Source organism: Grampus griseus (genome assembly GCF_964374135.1).
Source record: "Grampus griseus genome assembly, chromosome: 1".
NCBI lineage: Eukaryota > Metazoa > Chordata > Mammalia > Artiodactyla > Delphinidae > Grampus > Grampus griseus.
The window spans coordinates 71,829,598-71,856,302 of NC_139017.1; the positions used below are offsets into that span (position 1 = coordinate 71,829,598).

At 51.9% G+C, this 26,705-nt stretch overlaps 2 protein-coding genes across 9 annotated transcripts; one reads left to right on the forward strand and one right to left on the reverse strand.

Moving 5' to 3' along the window:
• Positions 1 to 359: 359 nt before the first annotated feature.
• HCN3 (hyperpolarization activated cyclic nucleotide gated potassium channel 3) lies at positions 360 to 9,265 on the reverse strand (the record flags this gene model as incomplete). The annotated part of the gene is made up of 8 exons (XM_082676543.1): positions 360 to 1,066; positions 1,551 to 1,715; positions 2,598 to 2,838; positions 3,260 to 3,406; positions 3,789 to 4,007; positions 4,423 to 4,584; positions 5,532 to 5,961; positions 8,976 to 9,265. 8 exons carry the CDS (start codon positions 9,263 to 9,265, stop codon positions 360 to 362), a joined length of 2,361 nt encoding a protein of 786 aa, XP_082532669.1.
• A 2,851-nt stretch (positions 9,266 to 12,116) lies between these two features.
• Positions 12,117 to 26,292, forward strand: LOC309839006 (dual specificity protein kinase CLK2). 8 transcript variants are annotated; one of them, XM_082680479.1, is made up of 20 exons: positions 12,117 to 12,371; positions 13,979 to 14,148; positions 14,880 to 15,108; positions 15,798 to 15,885; positions 16,239 to 16,305; positions 16,481 to 16,597; positions 17,395 to 17,561; positions 18,784 to 18,878; positions 19,521 to 19,650; positions 19,755 to 19,837; positions 19,995 to 20,074; positions 20,257 to 20,347; positions 22,471 to 22,548; positions 23,204 to 23,326; positions 23,413 to 23,533; positions 23,980 to 24,108; positions 24,554 to 24,713; positions 24,823 to 24,924; positions 25,448 to 25,565; positions 25,844 to 26,292. In XM_082680479.1, exons 2-20 carry the CDS (start codon positions 13,979 to 13,981, stop codon positions 25,988 to 25,990), a joined length of 2,295 nt encoding a protein of 764 aa, XP_082536605.1. In that variant the 5' UTR covers positions 12,117 to 12,371; the 3' UTR covers positions 25,991 to 26,292. The 8 variants fall into 8 exon arrangements, with proteins under 8 accessions (XP_082536605.1, XP_082536598.1, XP_082536599.1 ...); XM_082680472.1 differs by lacking the exons at positions 22,471 to 22,548; positions 23,204 to 23,326; positions 23,413 to 23,533; ... (3 more) ...; positions 25,448 to 25,565; positions 25,844 to 26,292 and adding an exon at positions 20,883 to 21,410; XM_082680473.1 differs by lacking the exons at positions 22,471 to 22,548; positions 23,204 to 23,326; positions 23,413 to 23,533; ... (3 more) ...; positions 25,448 to 25,565; positions 25,844 to 26,292 and adding an exon at positions 20,883 to 21,410 and having other exon boundaries at positions 15,801 to 15,885.
• Positions 26,293 to 26,705: the final 413 nt, after the last annotated feature.

A 26,705-nucleotide genomic window follows, 5' to 3' on the forward strand; every position in this document is an offset into this window, starting at 1 on the left:
TGGTGGCAAGTACTTGTGCTTAGTAAGATGGGATCATGGGCCCAGGCCTGCACCTGGCAGGACCATGGCTAGGGGAATACCCTCATCAGAGGGCTTGGAGTCACTTCTACTTGGCAGTGGAGACATACAGCGTCTGGTACAGTGCCTTGAACATGGTAGGCGCTAAGTATCTTTGATGAATGGGTGAATGAATTAGGAGGATGTCAGGTTGCAAGGCGCCTGAGCTGAGAACAGAGACCATCTTCTTGGTACTAAGGGGAGATACTCCCATAGAGCAGTGTTTCAGGTCCCCTTGGTGTCCCCAAGAGGCGTCTGCCCTCTGGCACATGCTACGGCACCCAAGAGCTTACCCAAAGGTTTCACATGTTGGAAGAGAGTTGGGGGCCCCGGGGAGTGGCTGGCTCAGGCACTGATGGCCTGGGGGGCTGGGCTGTCCCTGGAGGCTTAGCCAGGAGCCCTGAGGGGGGCAGGCGTTCACCTCCTGAGCCCTTACACCCAGGAGAGCCATCACCTGCTGCCCGCTGAGGCAGAGAGGGCTGGGAGGCTGAGAGTGGGCGGCCCCGAGGTCCTAGTCGCCGTCCACCTCCTCCTGGGGGAGGCCCCAGCAGTGACACCTGGGAGCGCCCAGCCCGGGATAGGCTGGCATGGAGGGTTCGGGCAGGTGGGGCCGGCAGGCGGGAAGTGGATGCCCAGGGTCCCCGGGCCAGCAGAGGGCCGGCTCGGACAGGGACAAGTGGGGAGGCTGGGGAGCCTGCTCCTGCTGATCTTCGAGCAGAGCGAGCAAGGAGGGTGACTGGAGAGTCAGGGGAGAGGGGGAGAGGGCCCCGCTGGTGCGTCAAGGCAATGGCCACATTGGAGGTCACGGCGGCTGCTTGCAGGGGTGCGTGCACTAGTGGCTCCCACAGCACCGGCTTTCCACTGAGCCGAGCTCCTGTGCCTGGGGCCAGGCCCCGAACACCCCGAGCCATATCCCTGTCGTGTTGCACCAAGTCCTGCTCCATGATGCCCCCACTGCTGCCTGGACTTGGCTCAGAGCGCTTCCGCTGCAGTATGGAATTCTTCTTGCCTAGAAATTGTCCCGGGGGCAGGAGTTAAGGATAGGAAAGGAATCCAAGATGAAGGTTGGATATCAAAAGTATGGGGGTAACAAGATGGAGTCAAGGGATGGTGGTGGGGTGAAGGTAGGGGATAGGGGTCAAGAGGATGGAGATGGAGTTGGGGGATGGAGATTGGGAGATGGGGGTTGGAGGAAGAGGGTCAGGGGATGAGGATGTATCACAGATGGTGAGGGTCAGGGACTGGTACTCAGGGAAGGAGGATTCAAGGCATGGGAACTTGGGGTGATATCTCCAAGGGTAGGAGATGCTGAATGGTAAGGACAGTGAGCCAGTGTTGAAAGCCCTATTGGGGCATTTGCTGGGACTAGGTTGGGCTGGGGTGTGATGCTGAGGCGCTGGAGCCTGGGCCCTGGACCGCTGGGGACTCCTTGCTATGGACACGGGGTGAGGGCACAGCCTGGACCCAGAGCAGACAGGGTGGAAAGGCCTCACCAATGCGGCGCAGCCGATCCATGGCCACTGTCTCGAAGGCCCGGCGCATCATGGGGAACTCCTCGAGCACGGCGTTGAAATGGTCCACGCTGAGCGAGTAGAGGCGGCAGTAGGTGTCAGCACGCACACTGGCTGTGCGTCGGCCCCGAGTCAGCAGACAGATTTCTGGTGAAGTTGGGAGGAGGCCTTCAAAATCACTGTCCACAGAACTCCCTCTCACTGGGCCTGCAGCAGCTGACCCATATTCCTCAGGCTCCTCCCCAGATGGGAGAAACTGACGATTACCCACCCACCCAGGGTCCCTAAATGCTCCAAGCATGGTCGCTCTCCAGACCTGCATAATTACTGTCCTTCTCACTCTGTCCAAATTAAAGCTGATGACCAGGCAGCTCTTGCTGGCCCCCAGACTCCTAGTTACTCCACTCCACTTAAATTCCCAACCCACCTCCACTGCTTTAGCCCAAGGGGTAGGCCTGGGGCAGTGCCCTCTGTGTGCCCTCCCCTCCCACCCCTTTGAAGGAACACCAAGGGCAACCCAGAAGGAGAAAAGCAGTGCCAAAGGGCAAAGGGTAACACAATGGGGAGGTTGGAAGGTGGTGGGTGATTTGGGGACTGCGAGAATATATGAGCCTCAAATCACTTTGGGTAGCAGCTGGCAGAACTGCCCCCACTGCCACAGGCTGGGTCCCTGATTCATACCACCAAGGCATTCCACAAGGGAGCCACAGAGGTCAAGCCCCTGGGAAAGCACTGCTTTATTCCTATCTTTCTCTCATGGAAATCTCATGAGATCCTTGGATTTCACTGCTTAAGGGTTCTAAAAGGCCCACTGGCCCAGTAATTTTCAACCTGGCTATACATTGGAATCTCTTAAGAAGCTTTTAAAAATACAGAACTCCAGACCCCAGACCCAGAGATTCTGATTGAATAGGCCTGGGGAGGAGCTGCAACTCTCTGATCCTGCAGCATAGCCAGGTGAAGACCCTGATCCAGGGGAGCAGTTGCCCTCTGCTCCAGACCCCCCGACCCTCCCTGAGGCCTGCTGACCCCCAAAGTATGATCCATCAGTGAGGCGGGTGTCCCGGGCGCCACGTGCCAGCACACTGAGCAGCCCATGCTGGATGAAGTACATCTTCCTGCCCACGGAGCCCTCACGCACCACGAGGTCCCCCGGCTGGAAGACCTCAAAGCGTAGCTTGGTGAGCACGGCCGTGACGAAGCTGGGGTCGGCGTGGGCGAACAGTGGCATGTGGGCCACGAGGCCCCGGCAGGTGAAGTTAATGATCTCCTGGGCAGGGGAGGGGCCTGTCAGGCAGGCTGTGCCCCCTGCCCCGAGGTGCCCCCATCGAGCTCATCTGTCTCCAGAAGCCCCACCCCTGGGGCCATGATCTGCCAAAGGACGGGTATGCTTCAGTGGGCCTGGGACCATCTCTAAGCTCCTGCCTTCAGAGCTCTCCCATGAGCCTTCACAGGACCATCCCCCACAAAGAGAGACCCCTGCAGCCCTCCCCAGTATATTTCACCCCTATAAGAGCTTCAAGAAAGACCCTAGCCCCTAAAAGTCCTCCAAAGGCCTGACCTCCCATGGGGCCCTCTGTAGGCCCCACTCCCTGTAGGTGCACGTGCTGACCAATAGCCCCCACCCCAGATGGCATCCCAGAAGCCCAGGTCCTTGAAGAGCCTCCCTCCAGGGCCCCGCCCAGTCCCACCTCCCGAAGTGGTTCGCTCAGCTCTCCTAGGATGCTTTCCTCGTCAAACATCTTGCCCTGGTAGCGGTGCTCATAGTACTCATGGATGCGCTGCCGTGTGTCAGCTGGCAGCTTGTGGAAGGACATATACTGCTCCACCTGCTTGTACTGGAGAGCCAGCCGATGGCCAGCAGGCAAGAAAACACAGAGACAGATGTGGAGCCAGAACAGTGTGTGGGGAGCGGTGTGTGAAGGAAGGTCACAGACGTGGGCCAAACCCAGAGGGTTGAAACATGGAGGCAGAAGGGTATATAGATAATGGTGGATACAGGGAGGACACAGAGCACAATCACAAGAAAAGTCAGACATGGGGGGGGGGTCCAAGGACAGGTGCATTGGTCCAAACAAGGAAAAAGTACACACATGGCACAAATGGACATGGGGCAAGGCAGGACACAGAGATCCAACAAGGGCATGCGTCAGAATGGGCTCCAAGTTGAGCTACCCAGCCTCCAGCACCCCTCCCCTGCCTTCTCCTGCCCCTGCTGACCTTCTCCTGGTACTGACGCCGAGAAGAGTCCAGGGACTGGATGAGGGCAGTGGCGTGGCCGATGAACATGGCGTAGCACGTGGCACCCACGATCATGCTGAGCATGGTGAGCCAGACGTCGGGCATGCCCACAGGTGCCTGCTGCCCGTAGCCAATGCAGAGCATGTGGCTCATGGCCTTGAACAGGGCGTGGGAATACTGGCGGCCCCACGAGTAGTTCTGGGGGGCAGAGCGTATTGCAGAGCTGGGCACAGACCCCTCAGAGCCTCATTCTCCTCCTGCCCCCTCTTCTCTTTCAGTTCTTCTGTCTGCCCCCTTCTACTTTAGACCTGCCTGCCAGGGGAGGAACTTAGGTTTGGTTCTGGGGGGCCTGAGACAGAAGGGGCCTCTTTTACAGCATGGGGGCTGCAGTTGCTGCCTAGGTTTCCTTCCCTGCCTGCTCCCTCCAACACACAGACACTTCTTCCGGGCCTCTTTCCACTCTCCTCTCACCTCCCCACCTCCTCTCTCCTGTCTTCTCTTTTGGCCATCTCTCCATCATCTCCCACCTCCTGCCCCCTTTGTTCATCCCTCCTGCTCAGGGAGAAGAGCCCTTGGAAGGCCCAGGAGGGGCTGAACTGTGGGGAGTTCTCACCACCATATGGTTGATGGAGACCCAGCAGTCGGGAGGGAAGTCCTGCAGCATGGGGACCAGGAACTGCAGACAGCCATCCCAGTGACATAGCAGCAGCATCATTCCGATGAGGTTGAAGATGCGAACCACAGCACTGGCCAGGTCATAGGTCATGTGAAAGATCTGAGGAGTCCGAGGAGGGGCTGCTGTGGACAGGAACCCCTCTCTGCCAGTACTTCTCCATTCCTGGCCTTGCAAATACTCTCTTTGAATTTCTCTCTAGCCCCGGCCCTCATGAATGTCAAAACTGTGGCTATTATTCACTCGTATAGAGCTTTACAGCATATATAACTAATACAAAGGAGGTTGTATTACTACTCTCATCTTAGAAAAAGGAAAATCGATGCCAATCATGTGCCCCAAGTCACACAGCAAGTGTCACAGCAGAGACTCAAAAAGGTCTGCTGCACAAGTTGCCCAAGTGTAGCCTGGGAAAGAGGAGAGAGGGCATTTCACAGTGTAATGTCCCCAGGGCATATATAACGATTAATGCCAGAAGTCCTCTTCCCCTCCAATAACAAAAATAATAATAGGTAATTTACTGAGAACTTACTATGTGCCAGGCACTGTTCTAGGTGCTTTACAGGTATTAACTTCTTTAATCCTTACAACCTTATCATATGTAAGTATATTTAACATTTTCATTTTATAGAAGGGGAAACCAAGTCTCATACAGTAAACAGTAAAACTGGGATCTGACCACAAGCAATGAGATTGCAGAGCCCACACTCTGAACCACTAAAATCTGCTGCTGTCCTGAAGCTGAAACTCAAGCCTCTCCCACACTCTGCAATTCTTAACTCCTCTCCTACACCTTCCTCCCAGAGTCCAACTAACCCTCAAGTCTTTGTCCAGCAGTTGTGCTCCACCCTCCTGCACCACCACCTTCTCACCTTGAGGACCCATCCCCTGAACACTCATTCTGTCCCTGCTTCTCCTCTATCAACTTTGGAGACAGCCCTCCCTTGGAAGCCCCACCCATCTGCCCCACCCCATAAAGTCGCCAGGAGCCCCACCCATATCGCTGTCTGGAGTAGTCTGCAAGCCCCCTGCCCACCTCCCCACCCCACCTCCTCCCACTGGTGTATGTAGCGGATGAGGCGGGAAAGGCGGAGCAGCCGCAGCAGGCTGAGGATCTTGGTGAAACGCACGATGCGCAGGGCCCGAGCTGTTTTGTAGACCTCGGTGTCCAGTCGGGGCTCCAGCTCCACCACCAGGAAAATGTAATCCACAGGAATAGAGGAGATAAGATCAACCAGGAACCAGGTGCGCAGGTAGCGTGTGCGGATGGCCCGCGGTGCCAGCAGGATCTCAGCACCCTCCTCTACCACGATGCCTGTGCGGAAGTTGAGCACCAGATCCACCAGGAAGAAAGTGTCAGAGAGGACGTTGAAGACGATCCAAGGTGGGGAGTTCTCCTCCTTGAAGAAGGTGATGCCCACAGGTAGCACAATGAGGTTCCCCACCATCAGCAGGAGCATGATCAGGTCCCAGTAAAACCTAAGGTAGGGATGGGATGGGAAGTAAGACCACAGTGATATTTCACAATGATGGTCAGCCACCAGACTAAGTAGATAGTCTCTCAGACAAAAGTGGGCAAGGATACAGAACAACAGAATGACCATTCACAGCTAGTGGGAGTGTACATTGGGACCACCATTTGGAAAAATAGTTTGGAATTATCTAGTAAAGTTAAACATTTGCATCCCCTGCAACCCAGCAATTCTATTCCTAGGTATACACACATTCAAGGGAAAAATGTGCTCCAGGAGATATATACAGGGATAACAGCATTAAATCTGGAAATAATCCAAATGTCCATCAGTAGAAAAATGTAGACAAATAAGATAAACACAATAGATAAATAGATAAATACACTATGATACACTCCTACCCTGGAATATTATACAACTGTGAAATCACCCAACTGCAGTTACATTCCGCAGTACGAAGGAATCTCACAAATTAAATGTTGAGAAACGAAAGGATACACACTGTATGATTTCACACATACAAAATTCAAAAATAGGCCAAACTAAACTGCGTCATTTAGGGATTCACAGAAAAGTGGTAAAACTATGAAGAAAAGTAAGAAAATGAGTACCAAAAGTTAGAATAGTGGGTTTGGGAAAGGAATGTGAGAGCAGCAGGGAGCCTTCTGGGGTATCAGCAATGTAGTCTCTCTTGACCTAGATAGTTGTTACACGTGAGTTTGCTTTACAATTATTCTTTCATATGTGTGTGTGTGTGTGTGTGTGTGTGTGTGTATGTGTATATATATATATCCTGCTATGTACTATACTATATATATCTACCTTATATATTCACTATATATATCTCTACTATATATATATATCCCTACTAAATATATCCCTAATGTGCATATATATATTCTTTATATAGTAATATATATGTAATATCCTTACTATATGTATATGATCTATGTCACTATTATTAAATATTCTTATTATTAAATATTTTTTAAGTTAACAAAAGGTAAATACCCTGTGCTGATCTCATAGCGTTGTTGAAAAAATATGCACTGAGACAACGGATGTGACTGTGCTGTACAAGCACTATTTGGATTATGACTCACCCACTCTTTATCCCCAGATTTCTGAAGAGGTTGCTGCTTTTCCCATCTCTAGCTCTCTGTCCATTCCTAGTCTAGGACTTCATGCCTTCCCTAGCCCTCCCCAGCTTTCCCCACCCCATCTCTCCTCCCCAACACAGTTGGGCCCATAGTTTCTGTTTCTCTGCTGGGATCTGCTCATCTGTGTCCCAGGGTGGGGATGATCTGTCCTGCCTCCCAACTGAAATACCTTTTCAGGTATGCCCCTCCCTCCTCCACAGCACCTCAGACAGTGCTGCTGCACATACAGAGAAGCTCTATAGCAGATCCTGAGACAGCAAGGCTTGAAGCTCTGCACTCCTTTCCTCCCCTAACCTCCCTGTGCCCAATGGGACTCTGGCTGAGCCCAGGCAAGGGTATGGGCAGGGGAGAGCCATACTGCTGTGGTGGAAGCTGTGAAAAGAAGAGGTCAGGAGGGAGTGAGGTGAAGCCTTCATTCAAAGAAGTTCATTGGACAATCTCAGGGTCCCAAGTAGCTATGGTGGTTTCAATTCCAGGACACACCTAGATGCAGTATCAACCCAGGACCCAGTCCCTTCTGACTCTGACTGCAAAAATCAGCCCTTTCAGCCCCAGAAAGAAGTTTGGTGGTCCCCAAGTCCAGGCCTCCAGGAAGCCCTTCAGACTGTGTGATTTCAATCAACAACAAATCCTGGATCCCCTCTTCTTCTCTTTCCTGGCCACTGGAGAAATCCTGTACTGTAAGCTGGGAGAGGAGAGGGAAAGAGGGTTTGCCTAGCCATAGAGCATCTTCACAGCCTGACTCACAGGCAGTGACAAGCCTGGCGTGTGATGCAGGAGAGAGGACAGAAAAGAAGCACAATAATAAGGGGGATACATGGCTTCTGGGGATACATCTGAGGGTGAAATGGGGGAGGGGAGGGAGATCCACAGGAGACTAGAAAAGGTGCACTGGTAGGGTGAGAATGAGGCAGTAAAAAGGAGGGGAATGAAAGGAAAAATGAGAGAAAGAGGAACATTTAGGGAGTGTGTATGTCTGTGGATTAAGATGATGTCTACGTCTCCAATTGTGTTTCCAGGCCCCTGATTCACACCTCATCCTTTCTGCTCATTTAGCTCCCCAGGTTAGGTGCTTTGCATGCATCCTTGCCACATCCAGAAGCTGTCCTTCATTTCCCCCAAGGACAGGGTTGCTCTCCTCCCCTAGCGACCTTGATGTAGAGGTACAGCCTGATGGGGACTATGGAATGGCCCCACCCCCACTCTTCGTTCCTTCGGTCTGGTAGTCACCTGGGCGGTGGTCATATGGGGGGTGGCCTTGCCCCTGTGTTGCTGTCTCAAATCGCTCTGCGTCCAGGCCCTACCCTGCCGAATGCCGCCTTCAGCACCAGGGACAGCGATCAGAACTACTGTCTGGACACTCCCTCCTCCCCTTCCGCAGCGTCCCTATTTTTTCTGGTCGCCTGCCCTGCTGAACTAGGCGGGTGCTGGGGGTGGGAATGGGGACAGTGGGAAATAGCGGGGCTTGGTTTCTCCCTCAGGCTGACCCAGAGCCTCGGAACATGACAAAATTCCCCAGATCCCCAGCAAGCAGGACAGGAGGAGAGAGCAGTCCCTAATTCCAGTATTCCCTGTGGTGCAGGTCGGGTACCGGGTTCCTGAAATGGGAAATCCAGGTCTCTGTTGTCCGCTTGTCCCTTCCGGCGCCCCCAGCATGAAAAGTCACCAAGGACCTCCGGCTGGTGATCCTTCACCCAAGAATTCTCGGGCTAGGTTGGGGGAAGTGACTCTGTCGGCCCAACAGGGGACCCCTGGGCCGGAAATGAAGTGTCCGTGGAGGGTGGGGCAGGCCCGGCCCCCCTGTCGCGGCCCGTGAGGGTGGGATCTGTGTCCCCCGCCCTCCCTGCCGGACCCCCAGTACCGGAAGTCGCTGTAGGGGTGGATGATCCAGGCCCCCGCTGACTTGACCCGCTCCTGCTCGATTTCCACTGCTTTGTGGCTGCCGAACACGCGAAGGGAGAACTTGTTGACCGTGGGCTGGAGCAGCGTCCCGAGCTGCCTCCTCTTGGGCTCGGGCCCGGTCCCGGGCCTGGACCCAGGGATCGGATCCGAGGCCGTGGTTGTAGACGCCGGGGCAGCAGGAGGCGCCCTCTCCAGCCCAGGGGTCGCCCCATCGCTGGCCCTAGTCGTCGGCCTCTGCTCCGCCTCCATGACGCCCGTTAGCTCACACGTTTGGCCTCCTAGACCCTGCCGCGGCCATTCGGGACCCCCGACCCCTCCCGGAGTCGGAGCGGGCGCAGCCCGGCTGACTCGGAGCGGAGGCGTAGTCGGCTGGGAACCGCCGGCGCGCGGAGAGGAGGGGGTGTGTGCGACAGACTCTCTCGCGGGCGGCGGGCGGGTTGCGATGCGCCCCCTGGCGAAAGCCGAGCGAAGGCTGGGCAGGGCGGGCGGAGGCGGGGCGGACCGAGAGCCATCCCGGGGAGGGGGCGGGACCAATGTAACCTGTAACCCGAGGGACCCCCCCCAGGCGGGCGTGGCTTAGCCAATGGAGGCGGTCCTCCAAGTATAGGAAGAGAAGGAGGGGAAACGAAGCCAGTGCCACGGAGAGGGAATGGCCTAGAGTTGAAGGGCTTTTATCCCCTGAGTGCCAGGGAGGCGGAGCCGCCTGCGAGTGGCGGGTAAACCGGATGCTGGTTGTAGCTCGTGAGGCTCGGGAGGGCGAAGAATTGGGAACCAGTGGAAGAGATGGGGAATAGCTTTTAAGATTTTTCTTACCCACTCTCGTTTATGGACTTCCTGCGTTTCACTTTTTTTCTCTCAGCACTCTCCTAGGCATACTCCTTTCTTCTGATCTCCTCCATACTGCTCCCCCTCGTATTTCATTTCCGAACTCATCTGCCAGCCCTCACCAAAAGCAATTCTGCCAGTTACTGAGTGGACGCTGAGGATACAAGGATGAACACAAAGTCCTATCCATAAAGCCAGTGCTCCTCTATGCCCGCAGATGAGACAGGTAAATTACAGTGCTATGTGATGTAAAGGGCTATTTTTGGGGTTTTTTTGGCTGTGCTGCGCGGCTTGCGGGATCTTAGGTCCCCGACCAGGGATTGAATTGAAACCTGGGCCCTCGGCAGTGAAAGTGTAGAGTCCTAACCACTGGATCACCAGGGAATTCCCTGAAAGTTCTTAAATATCTCAAATTCTTCCCCTCTTCTCCACTTCTTATTGTCACTGCCTTATTTAAAGCCCTCAGAATTTTTTCACCTAGATTATTTCAGACGCCTCTAAACGGGTCTCTGAACTCTCTCAGGCCAATTATTTTTCCACAGTCTGCCAGAGTTACCTTCCTAAATCCAAATGTAGCTATATCACTTGCTTAATATCCTTCAAACTTCCCCTTCTATAGGATTACAGTTAAATTCCTTAGAATGACATACAAGGCCCTGCAAAATTTGGACCTAGTTTCAACAACCTTTATTGTGATAGTCCCTCTCTTGAAAGCCAGGAGTCCAATTCTGTTTAAATGTTTTGTTCTGCTTTGTCTCCAGACCTTTGCAAATATATTCTCTGCCTGCTATCCTTCTCCTCCAATTAACTTTCCAACAGTTGGTTCAGATGTCTTCTCCTCTAGGAAACATAAATAGAAACAAATTTATAACTCTACTTTCCCAAGCTAGGGTCTAGTCTACAGCTTAGTGACCAGGGCACCGCTGTTTATAACAGCTCTTGTCACACAGCTGCCAATATTTGTTTACAGGTCTTTCTCTTCCATTAGACCATCGGTCCCCAACCTTTATGGCACCAGGAACTGGTTTCTTGGAAGACAATTTTTCCACGGATGGGGGGTGGGGTGGGGGATGGTTCAGGTGGTAATGCGAGCGATGGGGGGATGGTTTAGGCAGTAGAGCGACGGGGAGCGATGGGGAGTGGCAGATGAAGCTTTGCTTGCTCCCCGCCTGCCGCTCACCTCCTGCCGTGTGGCCTGGTTTCTAACAGGCCACTGACAGGACAGGTCCATGGCCCGGAGGGTTGGGGACCCCTGCGTTAGACTGTGAAGCTGTGAAGAACAAAAGCCTTACGCCTGCCACAATGCTGGACACATAGTGAACACTTAGTAAATGTTTGTTGAATGAATAAGGGAAGTGTTCATGGAAGAGCAAGTGAACTACACTGCCCTCTTCACCCCTTAATTATTCTTCCTCTACTATTTTAGGAAACTTCCTAAACCATTTCTGGCCAACTGATGTAAGCTCCATCTGATTATCTACCATCCTGGCTTCCCTCAAATATTTTACTTGAATATAGTTATCCTCAAGTTATTTTTTTCATTTCCCTTATTATTTCTCAATTCCTTTTGTAGCGTCTCTAACTCTGCCCAGTTTGTCTCAAGGTCTCCTTCACTTTCCTCTTTTTTTAATTCAGTAAATTTACACTTCTCATACATCATGTGTAAGTACGTAACATAAAGTTCTCAAAAACTTTCCCTTTCTTTGGCACCTGATTCTCCACCCCTCCATTTCTCAAACCTTTCCTCCAAGGCCATACCCCGCTCCCCCACCCACCCCGAAACGTGCGTAGCTTTTGCTCAGGAGGAAAGGTGGGAGCCATTCTTTGCTGTGGCTAGGTTGCCGAACTGTTTTAAGAAATGAACTTTCACAGGCTATGCTTGAGAATCACACCTCACCACCAAGTCTCAAAAGGTTTGCGGAGCGGCGACATTCCGTAAACAACAACCCCTTCTTTTCAACCTCCAAACCTAACAAAACAAACCACAGAAGTCTCATTGAATAGGTAAAAGATCGGGGAAGGATACGGAAGGACATGAGGGGCTGAGGGGGGGGCGCGGGCCTGGTAATCCCCGACAACTCTCTCCCCGCCCCCACGAACTTCCGCCCTAGCACCTCCTCCGCTCTCACGGGCTGACTGCCGCGAGCTACGCGAGGACGCGCTGGCGTGCGCGGTCCTGGGGGCGGAGCCCAGGGGTAGCTGGGAAGCGACGCAGGACGTGCGTGCGTGCGTACGTGCTCGCTCGCGGTGGCGGCGGCGGATCGGAGAGGCCAGAGCCGGAGACCGAGCTGGGATCGGGCCCCGGGCGGGGGCGGTGCGAGCGGCGCCAAGCGGATCCTGGGGGCGGGGACGGAGCCGGGGCGGGCGGGACTGGAGCGGAGGCCGGGAACTAGGCGGGAGGTCCCAGGGTCTCGGGTTAGGGGGGTGGAGCCGCACTTCGTCGCCGCGGGGGTGCCGGGACTCCGGCCTCAGTGCCGCCGCCATCACGGACTTCCTGTGGGACAAGCGCACGGGCCTCGCCGCCAGAACGGTGAGCGCGCGGGCTGGCGGGCCGCGGGGCCGCGCGGAAAGATGGCGACCGCAGGGCGGGCGGGAAGAAGATTGGATTGGGGGCAAGGGGTCTGGGCGAAATTAGGAGAGGGGGAGGGCTGAGAACTGGAAAGTGGCAGAGGTGAGGAGTAGGAAGATGAGATGGAAGGTCGACCTGCCTTAGATGTATTCTGGAAGACAGGTGGGGAAGTTGGGAGGGATCAAAGTAGGAGAAGGAGTGATGAAGTACGGAGAGGAGTGGTTCCAGAGATGAGAAAGAGCAGAATATCAAAGTTGGACCAAAGCCGGAGAGGGGAAAGACACCACCGTGTCACTTGGAGGATATGGAAAGAGTTTTACCCTAGGAGTTATTTCTGGATTTTCTGAGTGAGAAAGAGAAAAAAAAAGATGCACAAGTTGAGAAAGGTTGCAGGCTGGAGATCCTTGGGGGAATGTGGAGAAGGACAGCCAGTGAGGGACTTTGGTGGCAGTATGTATATGGTGAGATGACATTTGTGGGGCTGTGCTAAGCAAGATTGGATTACCTGGGAGAGTCTTGTGCTTGCATCTTCTTGGTTTCCTACAAGCCCTGTTAGGCCAGGAATGAATCAAATGCCACCCTCCTCAATTTGAGAAGTAGCTCAGAATAGGAGCCAGATGTTGGAGTCATGCCTTTTCCACACCTAATCCTACCCCACCTAACAAGACTTCTGTCCCCGGGCCTATTTAATTGCTTTCTGCCCTCCTCTTCTCATCTTCCTGGATTGTGACAGTGATGACCCTCTGATTCTTTCCTTGAAGGAAAAAAAGGATTGTGCACCATGCCATTCCAATTCCAATAACCAGAAGGTGGCCAGCTTTTAGCCAACTGGTGCTGATATTAATTAAAAACCAGTTATTCTGTACTTAGTAAGCACAAAAGGGGAGGGGCTGGATGGGAAGCTGACTGCAGCTTGGAGCCACATGTATTTAAAACCACTCAAGGGGGATTTGGCCAGTGATGTGAGAAATGATTAAGATAGTTCAAGGGGCCAGACCCAGATCCCTGTAACTTGCTTATATTTGGTTTATACAACTATATGTAGAAACCTGGGAAACTGGATTCCTACCTTCAGGACATGGATGGCCTATTTGGGGAGATAAGATACACTTTTAATGATTGTAAAACATTTGTGGTAATAGTCTGTAGTACAGCATTATTTTGTTGAGTTATGAGGAACTTAGCATGGCACAGATCTATCCTAGATACCGGCCAATGATGAACTGTTGCAGTCTTCTTCAGTTACAGTCTCAACTGTAATGAGCTGTGGCCCAGACCTGAATGTCTTCATGAAGGCATGTTTGAGGAAAATCAGAATAGAACAATGAGCTGAGGGGGGGGGAAGAGTCCTAAAGTTTTTAGCTAGAGTTAGTAGGTGAATATATATACTCCATTAAGGAGGAATTGTAAGCACAGAGGAAGACTGAGGAAGTTGTGAATGGTTAAAAAAAAAAGTAGAAATTGAAGAGCAGAAAGCAGCTTAGCATCTCAGGAGCAGCCAGTCCTCGGAGGGGACTTCTGAAAACTCAGAGCTCGCCCCACTATTGCTACTTTTCCTTCCCTTCCAGATGCCTCATCCTCGAAGGTACCACTCTTCAGAGAGAGGCAGCCGGGGGAGTTACCATGAACACTATCGGAGCCGAAAGCATAAGAGACGAAGAAGCCGCTCCTGGTCAAGCAGCAGTGACCGGACACGGCGGCGCCGACGAGAAGACAGCTACCATGTCCGTTCCCGGAGGTGAGCCTTCAGGAAGAGAAACTCACACTTGGCCCACTCACTTATTCGTTTATTCAACAAAGATTTATTGGTTTCAAGCTAAGTAGCTGGTGGAAGGTGATGCTCAAAATGGATAACAAAATAACCTATTTACACTGTGGTGTTAAGAGTCTTATCACAGAGGAAGTATATAGTAAGGGGCTGAGGAAGAATCCAACAGGTTTGGTTGGCAGGATGTGTAGTTCAAGGAAATGTGACATCTAAGCTTGTCTGAAAGACAAGAGAAGTGTCCCAGACAAAGGGAAAGCAAGTGCAAAGGACTAGGGGCTAGAGGTAACTAATGAGCTAATAGACAAGACAAAGTTAGGTCTCCATGGTTTTAATAACTTAGCAGCATGTTCAGTGGGAGGGATGGGTTAGGGATAGTTTGGAGCAAAGCTGGATATCCGTCAGGAATAGCTCAAAAAAGAAATGACTCTTGATTACATCACTGGAGGGGAAGAGGAGGCCCTCAGAGGGAGTTGTTCTGCTGGTGTTTTCAGAGGTTTTGGTGATTTGCAGGTGTGGGCATCCTCCTCTGTGCTTAGTTACTTCACTGCCCTGGGCCTTGGTCCTCACAGAGAGACTTGAGTGTGTGAGAGCAACTTTTCTAGCGATACTCCTTGTCCTCGGTGAGGGAGGACTTTGTTACATGGTATGACAAGGAATGTGGCCTAAACAGATGCACTTAATGGGTGTTTGTTGTCCAACAGCAGCTATGATGATCGTTCATCCGACCGGAGGGCGTATGACCGGCGATACTGTGGCAGCTACAGGCGCAACGACTACAGCCGGGATCGGGGAGAAGCCTACTATGACACAGACTACCGGCATTCCTACGAATATCATCGGGAGAACAGCAGTTACCGCAGTCAGCGCAGCAGCCGTAGGAAGCACAGACGGCGGAGGCGGCGCAGCCGGACATTCAGCCGCTCATCTTCGGTGAGTGTCAGCCCAGGCCCTTCCCCTCCCCACTCTTCTTCAGCCCTCTGGGACCCTGGTAAGTGAGAAGTATCCTTGTTCTCATCTGAGCATTTGGGGCATGAACACTAAGGTGGGCGCTGAGTCTGTCTACTCTCTTGGAAGCTCTCCGACTCTTGGAGGGCCCTGGAATCTGCTTTGGAGATTGATGGGCACAGAGCATTTGTGAACCCCAGTGCCCTCCCTGGCATGCTGGGCTTATTGTGTTGGGAGCAGCTCCTCCACCCCACAAGGCCTCCACTTTCTAATGGGGACCTTGCTTGTGAACTGCCTTTCTCCCCCATGGACTCCATGGCCCCGTCAGCAGGTGGGCTTGGGTGGGGGCAAGGGGAGACCTGTGTCCGCCTGGAAGGGCATCGTGTAGAGCATGGGGTTGTGGGTGACATTGGCAACGACACCACTTCTCTGCTCTGCCCGTGCCTCTCCCCGTTCCCATTATGGGTTTGGGGACTTGGGATTATGCGCCGCTCTCTCTTCTCACCCCGATCCGCCTTACTGCATCTGACGTGTTCCCTTCCACTGTCCCCCATCATCGTCTGTCCCCCCTGGCTGGGCGCCTGTGACCGGTGACCCCTCCACCACCCACCCCGCCTCCCTCCGGCCCCCGCTCCGACACCTGGCTTGCTCCGACCCCCCCCGCCCCCCGACAGCAGCACAGCAGCCGGAGAGCCAAGAGTGTAGAGGACGACGCTGAGGGCCACCTCATCTACCACGTCGGGGACTGGCTACAAGAGCGATGTACAAGCCAAATCGTAACAATCCTATAGCCTGTAATGGTCCCATAGCCATCCTAACGTCCCAAGCCAACCCAAGTCACAGCCTCTTTTGCCTTTTCTCAGTGGTGTTGTTTATCTGGGTGGTTTGAGTTGCTGTTGAGAATTGACCTCTGCTGTCCACTCCCAGCTCTCATGGCCCCTGGGTTAAAGGTGGTGGGAATCATGCAGGGGTTTTCTTCCCCTGTGACCATCTGTATCTGTTCCCCCTTCCTTCATCTCCTCACCCCAGGTTGCTGTACCCTTTTTTCTTCGAACTCAGCTCATTCCCCACCTTCTCTCCCTCCCTCTCCCCGACCCTGCTCTTTTTCATTTCAGATGAAATTGTAAGCACCTTGGGAGAGGGGACCTTCGGCCGAGTTGTACAATGTGTTGACCATCGCAGGTAACTGTCAGCCCCCCTCTGTACTCCACACCTGGTAGCCATAAAGAGATAGCGAGGGTTATCTGGGGCTTTTTTGCTAATGAACCATAGGTAGGATATCTTAATCCCCAGGCAGCCCTGTTCAATCTGAGATGTTCTTGAGATTCCAGCAAAAGCCTCTCCTGCCATCCTATAGGGGCGGAGCTCGAGTTGCCCTGAAGATCATTAAAAATGTGGAAAAGTACAAGGAAGCAGCTCGACTTGAAATCAATGTGCTGGAGAAAATCAATGAGAAGGACCCTGACAACAAGAAGTAAGTGAGTGAAGGAGTATGTGGGGAGTCTGAGAGTCTCCACCCCTACACAGGAAAACCTTCCCGACCTGGACTAGACAGGCAGGGGAGTTGTAGACCTTCTCATCCATCCATCTTTTGTTCATCATCTTAGAGTAGTAGAACATTAGGGCAGGAAGGGAGGGTCTGTGACATTCTCTAATCCTTTCCCGTTGTTTTCAGGGCAGTTAGATTGCTCTGAAGTTTGGCTTCGACCCAAGATGGCCTCAGTAGGGATATGCCCTGGAAATGGCCCTGAGACTGAGAACATTTTCATCAAAAAATTAGTTGTGCTTTTAATACCTAGAACTATGCTAATGAAGCCACAGACATTTATGTGTAATTTTTCTGATCACACACATTCCATAATCCAAATGTAGAATAAGAGTATTAAGCAAAGACATAAGTAGGTATAAATGATGGCTGATGGTGAGTGAATTTCAGGAGCGGGAGTTGGGGTCAGAATGCAGAAGTGGCAGTTTGACAATTTACGGTCCACACTGAAGCCTGGCGCTTGGCAGCTCCTCAGCAAGTAGAACTTTTTTTAACTATTTAAAACGTTGCAGGAAAATGGTTTGAAGTTTCGCAGGTAGTACTTCTCTCCTTGGGTCTGCAAGAAAGGCCATTGCGTAGCTGAACTGAATTTTCTTGGTGGTAATAGCTGGCATGTTTTTATACAAGTATGTGGAATCAACAGCTGTGCAGTCCCTCTTTGTTGGAGGGGTGGTGGGCAGATGGGAGCTCATCAGACATCCCCCTTCCCCCATCTCTCTTCCCAGCCTCTGTGTCCAGATGTTTGACTGGTTTGACTACCATGGCCACATGTGTATCTCCTTTGAGCTTCTGGGCCTTAGCACCTTCGATTTCCTCAAAGACAACAACTACCTGCCCTACCCCATCCACCAAGTGCGCCACATGGCCTTCCAGCTGTGCCAGGCCGTCAAGTGTGAGTGGGGCGGGCCGAGGTGGATTCTGGGGCTGCCCCTCCCTCCATTGGACCTCTTCTGTCTCAGTTGTGCACTGCTGAAGCCCCTAAACAGTCAACTCAATTATCTGCAGTTCTTTTATTCACTATCATGTTGACATCTTTCTCTTCTGACTTAACTCCTTCACTGATGTCCTTACCATCACTGATTACTCTTACTCCACATTCAACCTAGCAGGAGCTGGAAGAGAAAGTGTTTGAAGTCAAAGCACCTAATTACCTCTTTTTTCCTTTATTCCCCTTCCTTGGGAAAGTTAAAGTCAGGCAGCAAGCTCAAAGAGACAAAAAGATTCCTCGAGCTAGAGGTTTACATTTGTCTGAGCTGAGAATGCTCTCTGTTCCCAGCAAACCAGGCGGGAGCAGGGAGTAGTGCACCCAAGGGTCCAGGTAGGGACTAGTACATACTTCGTCTTGAGTCTTCATAACAGTACAGTTTCACAGAGTTGAATTCACAGGAGTCAGATAGACACATGTCAAAGTCAGTGCAAAAATGCAACCCATAGGGACTTCCGTGGCAGTCCAGTGGTTAAGACTCCATTCTTCCACTGCAGGGGGTGCGGGTTCGATCCCTGGTTGGGGAACTAAGATCCCGCATGTCACTTGGTGTGGCAAAAAAAAAAAAAAAACCAACCCGTAGCAAGCCATCTTTATACATTGGTTGAGAAGTACATGTATATCTGATGTTAATAAGTGTAGGGCTTCTGACGTGGATGGACCTAGAAACTGTCATACAGAGTGAAGTAAGTCAGAAGGAGAAAAACAAATATTGTATATTAATGCATATATGGGGAATCTAGAAAATGGTACAGATGAACCAGTTTGCAGGGCAGAAATGGAGACACAGATATAGAGAACAAACGTATGGACACCAAGGGGGGAAAGTGGCAGGGGTGGTGGTGGTGGGATGAATTGGGAGATTAGGATTGACATATATACACTAATGTGTATAAAACAGATTACTAATAAGAACCTGCTGTATAAAAAATAAATAAAATTCAAAAATTAAATAAGTACAGGGCTTCTTAGACTAGGCATTTCATTTGGATGTAGAGCAGAGAGCAGCTTAGTGCTTCTGGACCTGCCTTCTCACCAGCTTTGAGCTAGGTGACCAAGCCTGGGGTCAGCTGGTACCAGTTAGCTCTGGCCACCTGGACCAACCCTGACCTGGCCTTCTCCCCTGCAGTCCTCCATGATAACAAGCTGACACATACGGACCTCAAGCCTGAAAATATTCTGTTTGTGAATTCAGACTACGAACTCACCTACAACCTAGAGAAGGTAAGATGGACAGGGTCCACCCCTTGGCGAGTGGGCACAGGTGGCCATGCCACTTTGCCTTTCTCTTAGCCCTTTCTGTCCTCCCTTTTACTTCTTTCTCCCACATTTTCTGCTCTGGCTCTGACTGAGTAAAACTGTAGTACCAGAATAGATGGAAGGGGAGAGATACAAGACTTAAACTGGAAGAGAATTTGGAGAAAGAACCTCAGTTAACTTCCCAGTAGAGTGAAAATGCTTTCAAGGTTCTTGGTTTGGGCTTCCTTTTCTTTCTGTAAGGAAAGCTCATCTCCACTGACTAACTGGAGATCATGGAGATCTCAGCTAAGGAAGCTATTCCTCACTTTGCTACCTGCTATATATTTTGAGAAATAACTGTACACTAGTCACTTGGGTATACTCTTCGGATGCATAGAGATTTGCATGCTATTCCAGTTATTCCAAAATCTTCTTCCTCCCCCACTCCTAAAGTAGTCTGCTGGCTGTGGGGGCGGCTGTAAAGCAGAAGGCATGTGTGGGAGCAGGCAGGAGGTCAAAGTTGTTTTTTTAAGGCTCAGAAGTACTTTAGAGAATAGTGGTAGAAGCTCGGTCTGTTCATTCTCAGTCTCGGTGCAGAGGTTCATGTTCTTCCTGCTTTGCTCCTAGAAGCGAGATGAGCGCAGTGTGAAGAGCACAGCTGTGCGGGTGGTAGACTTTGGCAGTGCCACCTTTGACCATGAACACCATAGTACCATTGTCTCCACCCGCCATTACCGAGCACCGGAGGTCATTCTCGGTAAGGGGGGAAGGACAAGGTTGTCCAAGTATGTGAGGGGGTGTGGTGGTGAGGATAGGGCCCCCTGAGCCTCATAGTACCTTTTCCTTCCCATTCCTACCCAGAGTTGGGCTGGTCTCAGCCTTGTGATGTGTGGAGTATAGGCTGCATCATCTTCGAATACTATGTTGGCTTCACCCTCTTCCAAGTAAGTGGTGGGGTGTTTTATATGACCACTAGGTATTCTACCTAATTTCCTTGTCTGCTGAGGAGCTGCCTGCTCACTCCACATTGCTTATCTTCTTGGCGGCTAGACCTCAGCATCGCCTCTCGGTTCCATGCTCAGTTCTGTCTTTGTTTCCCAGACCCATGACAACAGAGAACATCTAGCCATGATGGAAAGGATCTTGGGTCCTATCCCTTCCCGGATGATCCGAAAGACAAGGTGAACCTCGAGTGGGAGGGACTTAACCCTTTTCCTTTTCTCTCCACAAAATTGGTCTCTATCACATCATTTTCTTTTTTCTTTGACACCTGCCCTCCCCTCAGCTACTCTTGAGGGAATAAGGGAATCGTCCCACAACAAGAGGAACCTCCTGATTCCTCAACTTCCCCCTTCCCCTCTAGGAAGCAGAAATATTTTTATCGGGGTCGCCTGGATTGGGATGAGAACACATCAGCTGGGCGCTACGTTCGAGAAAACTGCAAACCACTTCGGGTGAGCCGGGCTGGGAATAAATTGTGCCCACCACCCAGAGGTCACTTCCTTCTTAAGGTGTTTTGCCCCTGGAATGCATTTCACAAGCAGAGGGTTAGGAAAGAAGGGGAGGAAAACTGAAAGAAGACATCTTTTGTTGATAGAAGAGAGATAAGAGGGAGTGGTTTTATGGAGGGAATGAGGTTAGACAGCCATGTTTTTCTTGAGCCAACCAGAGATGAAAGCAATGTCCTGGATTCTTTAGGTCAGGCAAAAAAGAATAAACTACCTTTGAAGAGGTTACGTTTTATTGACGAGCTAAAGAAGATTCATGAAGTTGACAAGGATATACAAGTAGAACTTTCAAAGAGTATGAAGGAATAATTGTGCTAGTGGGAAGGTAGGGTGAGCTGTGACATCAGAAATGGTCACGGTGTGGTCATTCATAATGGTAGCAAGCAGAGCTGTGGTCCTTCAGGATTGAAATCTAGGGCCTTGAAGAACGCAGGGTTTGTAAGGCATCGTGCCTCACCTTTTTCCTGCCCTCCACCACCAGCGGTATCTGACCTCAGAGGCAGAGGAACACCACCAGCTCTTCGATCTGATTGAAAGCATGCTAGAGTATGAACCTGCTAAGCGGCTGACCTTGGGCGAAGCCCTTCAACACCCTTTCTTCGCCCGCCTTCGGGCTGAGCCACCTAACGCCAAGTTGTGGGACTCCAGTCGGGATATCAGTCGGTGACGATCAGGCCCTGGGCCCCTCTGCCACTCTAACAGCAGTGGGTGTCCAGTCCAGGACACTGGTGCTTTTTTATACAAGAGAACAGAGCCGGAGCCCACTTCTTCCTACTGGCTCCCTATGTACCTGTGAATATGTGAAATAGTGTAAATATGAAAGAACTTGGACCTGTCGCTTCAACCCCTGCCTTGTACATAATGCTATTCCATCTCACACTCTTCCCACCCTCACTTGCCCCTTCACAGATGAGTTGGATGGGGGCAGAATGAGGTAACCAGATGGCATCTATCCCATGTTTTATAAGGAATTTTGTACAGTCTTTGTGAAATAAAATGACGTGCTTCATCTGACCCCCATCCCTGGAATTTGAGGTTTGGGGGTGCTGGGGTGGAGGGATGAGAAGATTGGCAACGAAGGGAGCCCCATCTTATCCTCTAAAGTTAACTGTAGTCAGGTTACCAGTTTACCTGTCCAGTTTGTCTCGGGAGGAGAATGATGGGTGGGTAACATTTCTTGACGGTGAGAAGGGTTATCTGGAATGATATGGTTTGGGAAGGAGGTTCGATTACTGTAGCTCTTAGGCTGGGCCCCAGGACAGAGCCAGAAATCCAGATAAAAAAATTTGCTCAACTGGGTTCCTGGGAGACTGCCACCACCGGTCGGAAGACCCCGGTCGTATGTCTCGGAAGACTAGGAGGGACCGGGATTCTGACGCGAGGCCTGCTGGGAGGTGTAGTTCGTTAATAGAGGGAAGTCACGTGGGGAAGGGGCGGTACTTGGCGACCGAGACTGAGTTAGAGGTGTCACGTGGGGCACTTCCTTCTTTGCCTTTGACCGAGACGCAGGCGCAGCCCTCCTGGTGCTGCGGGGATCCTTGTGACCCTTCCGGTGTGTAAAGCCAATCCGTGCACAGAGGAGCGGAGGGAGCTCTGAGAGCCACTGCCGCCGCCACTGCCGCGGCAGGGGCGTGGAGGGCAGGGGGCGGCCCAAGCCGAAGTTGCAAACATGGCTCAAAGCAGAGACGGTGGAAACCCCTTCGCCGAGCCCGGCGAGCTTGACAACCCCTTTCAGGTGACTTGCGCCGGCCTCTCTGGGGCAGCTGGGGTGATTTCTCGAGTCTAGAGGGTCGGGCTAACTTGTATTCCCGTTCGTGACATTTGATCCGAGGAAGGGCCGCCACGTGGGAGTGACGACGACTACAAACCAGTGAGCATCCTGGGGGGGCGGGCCCTGCCCCTTAAGGAGCTGGTACTAGCAGTGTGGCGTGAAGGATTGGGGGCAAATATGGGGACAACAGCGTGGCCCCCAAGCTGCAGTCCTTGGAGCCACAGCAATTGAGAAGAGGCCCCTGTGAGTTACCCCAGAGGTACCAGGTGCCGGCTGAGCCCCAAATCTTTGCCCACAGGACCCAGCTGTGATCCAGCACCGACCCAGCACGCACCATGCCACGCTTGACGTCTACAACCCTTTTGAAACTCGGGAGGTGAGATTCCGGGAGCGCGGCTGGGTGAGGAAGGGTAGGGTATGCTAACAGGCCCACTTTGTTGGGGTATAGGGGACGTTTTTGCACGCAAAGGAAGAAACACCGTGATCTTAGCTCCCTGAGAGAGGCCAGTCTGCCATGGGATGCCTAATCCTTCTAAAGACACTAAGGCCAAGGATCCATCGGTTTGAGCTCTAAATGTCAGTCTTGGGAGGACCTAGAGTCTGGCAGGGCCTGATGAAGGCCCTGTCTGGGGAGGCTTTTTTGAAGAAGAAAAGGGATGGGGCCGGTTGGAGTTGCGGAGAAAACACACTATGTTTAGGTATACAGTTAGAAAACAAGGGTTGAAGAAGACTAGACCTGTTTGTCTCACTGCAATAGAAAAAGGTAAGAGTTTTTAAAAGTGTAAGGAGGTTGATACGGTAGATTAGTGCTTTGAGTCCTGGGTAAGGAACTCGATGTGAGGGGTTATGAGGGCTGCTGCAGGTTGTAAAAGAGTTTTCTGATACAAACACAAGAACTAGCTTTCTAACAACAGGGGGAGGGGCTGCCACCTTAGGTAATGAGTTCTAGGTCTAAAGGTATTCAGGTAGACTCTAGATTCCTGTGTTATGAAGGACTAGATGATCCCTAAGGTTTTTTCCAAACTCAACAGCCACCACCAAGCTATGAGCCTCCTGCCCCTGTTCCGATAGCTCCACCCTCAGCTCCCCCTTTGCAGTCTACAAGAAAGCTCAGCCCCACAGAACCCAAGAACTATGGCTCCTACAGCACCCAGGTAAAGGGAGTGTATGGGTAGGGGTTGAGGAAAGGGGCCAGCCCTGGGGTTCAGGACTCACATTGCCCTCTGCTCATACTGGTCAGGCTTCAGCTGCAGCAGCCACAGCTGAGCTGCTAAAGAAGCAGGAGGAGCTCAACCGGAAGGCAGAGGAGTTGGACCGGAGGGAGCGAGAACTCCAGCATGCTGCCCTCGGGGGCACAGCTAGTAAGTGGATCCTTGATAGGGTTGGGGAGGGCATCTGACAGGTTCGAAGTCTCAAAAAAGGACCTCAGAGCATGGGCACTGCAGCCAGACTGCTGAGTTTGAATTTGGGTGCTATGTCTTGTTAAGGGTGAGCTCTTAGGCAAGTTATTTAATCTTGAGTGCCTCAGTTTCCTCACTTGTAAAATGAGAATAATGTTTGTACCTGTTTGACAGGATTTTTATGAGGGTTAAACAAAGTCATCTATACAAAATGCTGGGCACAGTGCTTAGAAGTTGTAAGTCATAATAAACACTCAGTACTAATATAACTTTTGCTACTTGCCCTTGTTTCTTTGAACCCTCAAATTGGAAACAGAAGAGAGGACCCGGAGGTGAAAGGAAGGGGGAGTGATTTGTTGGTTTCTGTCTCACTTGTGAGATCCTCCTGCTCTTTTTGTGCCTTACAGCTCGACAGAACAATTGGCCCCCTCTACCTTCTTTTTGCCCAGTTCAGCCCTGCTTTTTCCAGGATATCTCCATGGAGATCCCCCAAGAATTTCAGAAGACAGTATCCACCATGTACTACCTCTGGATGTGTGAGTAGTGAGAAGCCTTTTTGAAGGAAAAGTACAGGTAGTAACTTGTACATCTTTCTTTTCCTGGAGCCCACTCACCCAGAACTAGACACTTCACCTATCCTCAGCATTTGAGTTTAAGGCTCATTTCTCCAGGAATCTTCCTGGATTACTCCTTTTATAGTATTTAGAAGTTATTCTCCAGCCTTCTAGCAAACGTATGTTCTTGCCCTCTCCCCCTTCTCCCTGTCCTTATGCATAAATGTATTCTGAATCCTTTAAATGTCTTTGCCAAGGGGATCACACATGATTGAGATTTGCTAGTTCTGTCTCCCCTACTGAGGATCCAGTGAAGGCAGAAGCCGCCTTCCTCTCCTTAGTCTGCCACATTTGGTGAGGGCTGTGGGGTGGGCTTCTAGGGAAAGGAGCTTTCACTGACCCATCATCCTGTTCCTCTAACCCTTAGGCAGCACTCTGGCTCTTCTCCTGAATTTTCTTGCCTGCCTGGCCAGCTTTTGTGTGGAGACCAGCAATGGCTCAGGCTTTGGGCTCTCTATCCTCTGGATCCTCCTTTTCACCCCCTGCTCCTTCGTCTGTTGGTACCGCCCCATGTATAAGGCTTTCCGGTAAGAAGGGGGAGTGGGGATGGTGGAAAGGGAGGGGACTTGGATGGGTCCCATTCTGCTTCTCCAACCCTAATTCTTTGCCTACACTTCCCTTTCTTTCTCTTTGCAGGAGTGACAGTTCATTCAATTTCTTCGTTTTCTTCTTCATTTTCTTCGTCCAGGATGTTCTGTTTGTCCTCCAGGCCATTGGCATCCCAGGTTGGGGGTTCAGGTCTGTGAGGCTGCCATCTACGTTCACCCCTTCCTCCCACTCCTGTAGACCAAGTCAGCCTTGGGTACTGGCATAGGAGTTGTTCAGACAAAGGAAATGGTTTTTATCCTTGGGAGGTGCTAATTTAACCAGAGAGACAAGATGTCCTCCATGATAGAGAGCCCAGACACAACTCTCAACAGACATAGATTAAGGGAAAGATGGCTGTGGTCAATCTGAAGAGGCTTCCTGGAGGAGACATGTGTAACCATGGTTGGAGAAGAGGAAGAATCCTCAACAGAAAGGTCTGTTTGGAGTGAGGATGTCTGGAAGATCTTGGAGAGCTGGGAGCTGATCGTTCAGAAGCTGGGATTAAACTGTGAAGAGAGTAGGTGTAGTTTGGGATTGCAGTGCATGGCAAGCTGCCAGACTGACAGGAAAACGGCCCCTGGTGGGAAGACATAACCAGCAGAGAAGCTGGGGGGACAGAGACCCAGCTGTGAGCAGCCCCTCTTCACTTCCACATACTTTCCCCTCCTTACAGTGGCTGGATCTCTGCTCTGGTGGTGCTGAAGGCCAACACAGCTGTAGCTGTGCTCATGCTGCTGGTTGCCCTGTTCTTCACTGGCATTGCCGTGCTGGGAATTGTGATGCTAAAGCGGGTGAGGGGCTGTAGATGGGGCCAGGAGAGTGAGATCATGTGTCCCTAGGGGCATGGGTGGAACATTCAGGAGCAACTGAGGAGGGCCAGGCTGATGGATGGGTTCTCAGCTAATGGACCTGGGAGGCGGGTGTTGTGGGCTATGTGTGGGTGTGGGTTGGTAGGGAGCCACGAGGGAAAAGCTAGAGCTGCAGGCTGGTGAGTGGTGGTGATGGCGTTAGATTGGAGTGGGGTAACAGTGGCCAGAACATGCTGTAAAGTCTGTGCCTCTACTTGCAGATCCACTCCTTGTACCGCCGCACAGGTGCCAGCTTTCAGAAAGCCCAGCAAGAATTTGCAGCTGGTGTCTTCTCCAACCCTGCGGTGCGAACCGCAGCCGCCAATGCAGCCGCTGGGGCTGCCGAAAATGCCTTCCGGGCACCGTGACCCCTAACTGGGATGCCCTGGCCCTGCCACTTAGGGGAGGTGACCTAGCCCCCATCCCTGAGGTCTCTGGGACTTGATGAGACGTCACTACTTGATGTCTTCACTATAGTGCCCCCAGTCCCACAGCCATGACTGCTGAACCTGACTTAAGGGTGTGGGGAGCCCAGTGTGACCCAGTCACTGCTTCCCTCCCACTCCCCTTCCCCCAATCAGGCCACACTGCTGCCACCTCTACACACCCCAACCCAGATTCCTTCTGCTGTGCCAAGGCTGTTGCTTCGGTTATTTAAATAAAAAGAAAGTGGAACTGGAACACAAATCACACCGTTTCCGGAATTTTAATGGGAACTAGGCCTTATGGAAGAGAAAGTGGAGGAGACTAGAATGGAAGCAGAATGTGGACTCCAGAGGGAAGGTCTGACCTGGCCTTACTGTAGATGGAGAGCTCTCGGGGATGGGACAGCAGCGCCCGATGGCAGGCACAGGAAGAGGGAGGGAAGTCCACGGTTGGGGTGGAATCGCGGAGCTGCCAGGAAGCCTAGCTCCCTACCCTTCTTCATTAATGACAGGGAAGAAGCTGCAACTTCTCCTGGGAACACAGCAGGCCGAGGGGCCTGAGAGGCTGGGTGGAGCTCAAGTGGGAGCCGAAAGCGTTGTTAGCTCTGGCGGCCAGCTCGCCCTGCAACCCTGCCTCCTGCTCCCTCCCTCCCTCTCT

What these genes read in the sequence shown, in the direction of transcription:
- LOC309839006 (XM_082680479.1), top strand. Translation starts at nt 13,979, where the DNA reads ATGCCTCATCCTCGAAGGTACCACTCTTCAGAGAGAGGCAGCCGGGGG. An exon ending in AGCACCGGAGGTCATTCTCG is followed by an intron (nt 19,651 to 19,754) that starts GTAAGGGGGGAA and finishes ATTCCTACCCAG; the next exon opens with AGTTGGGCTGGTCTCAGCCT. An exon ending in TTGGCTTCACCCTCTTCCAA is followed by an intron (nt 19,838 to 19,994) that starts GTAAGTGGTGGG and finishes TTTGTTTCCCAG; the next exon opens with ACCCATGACAACAGAGAACA.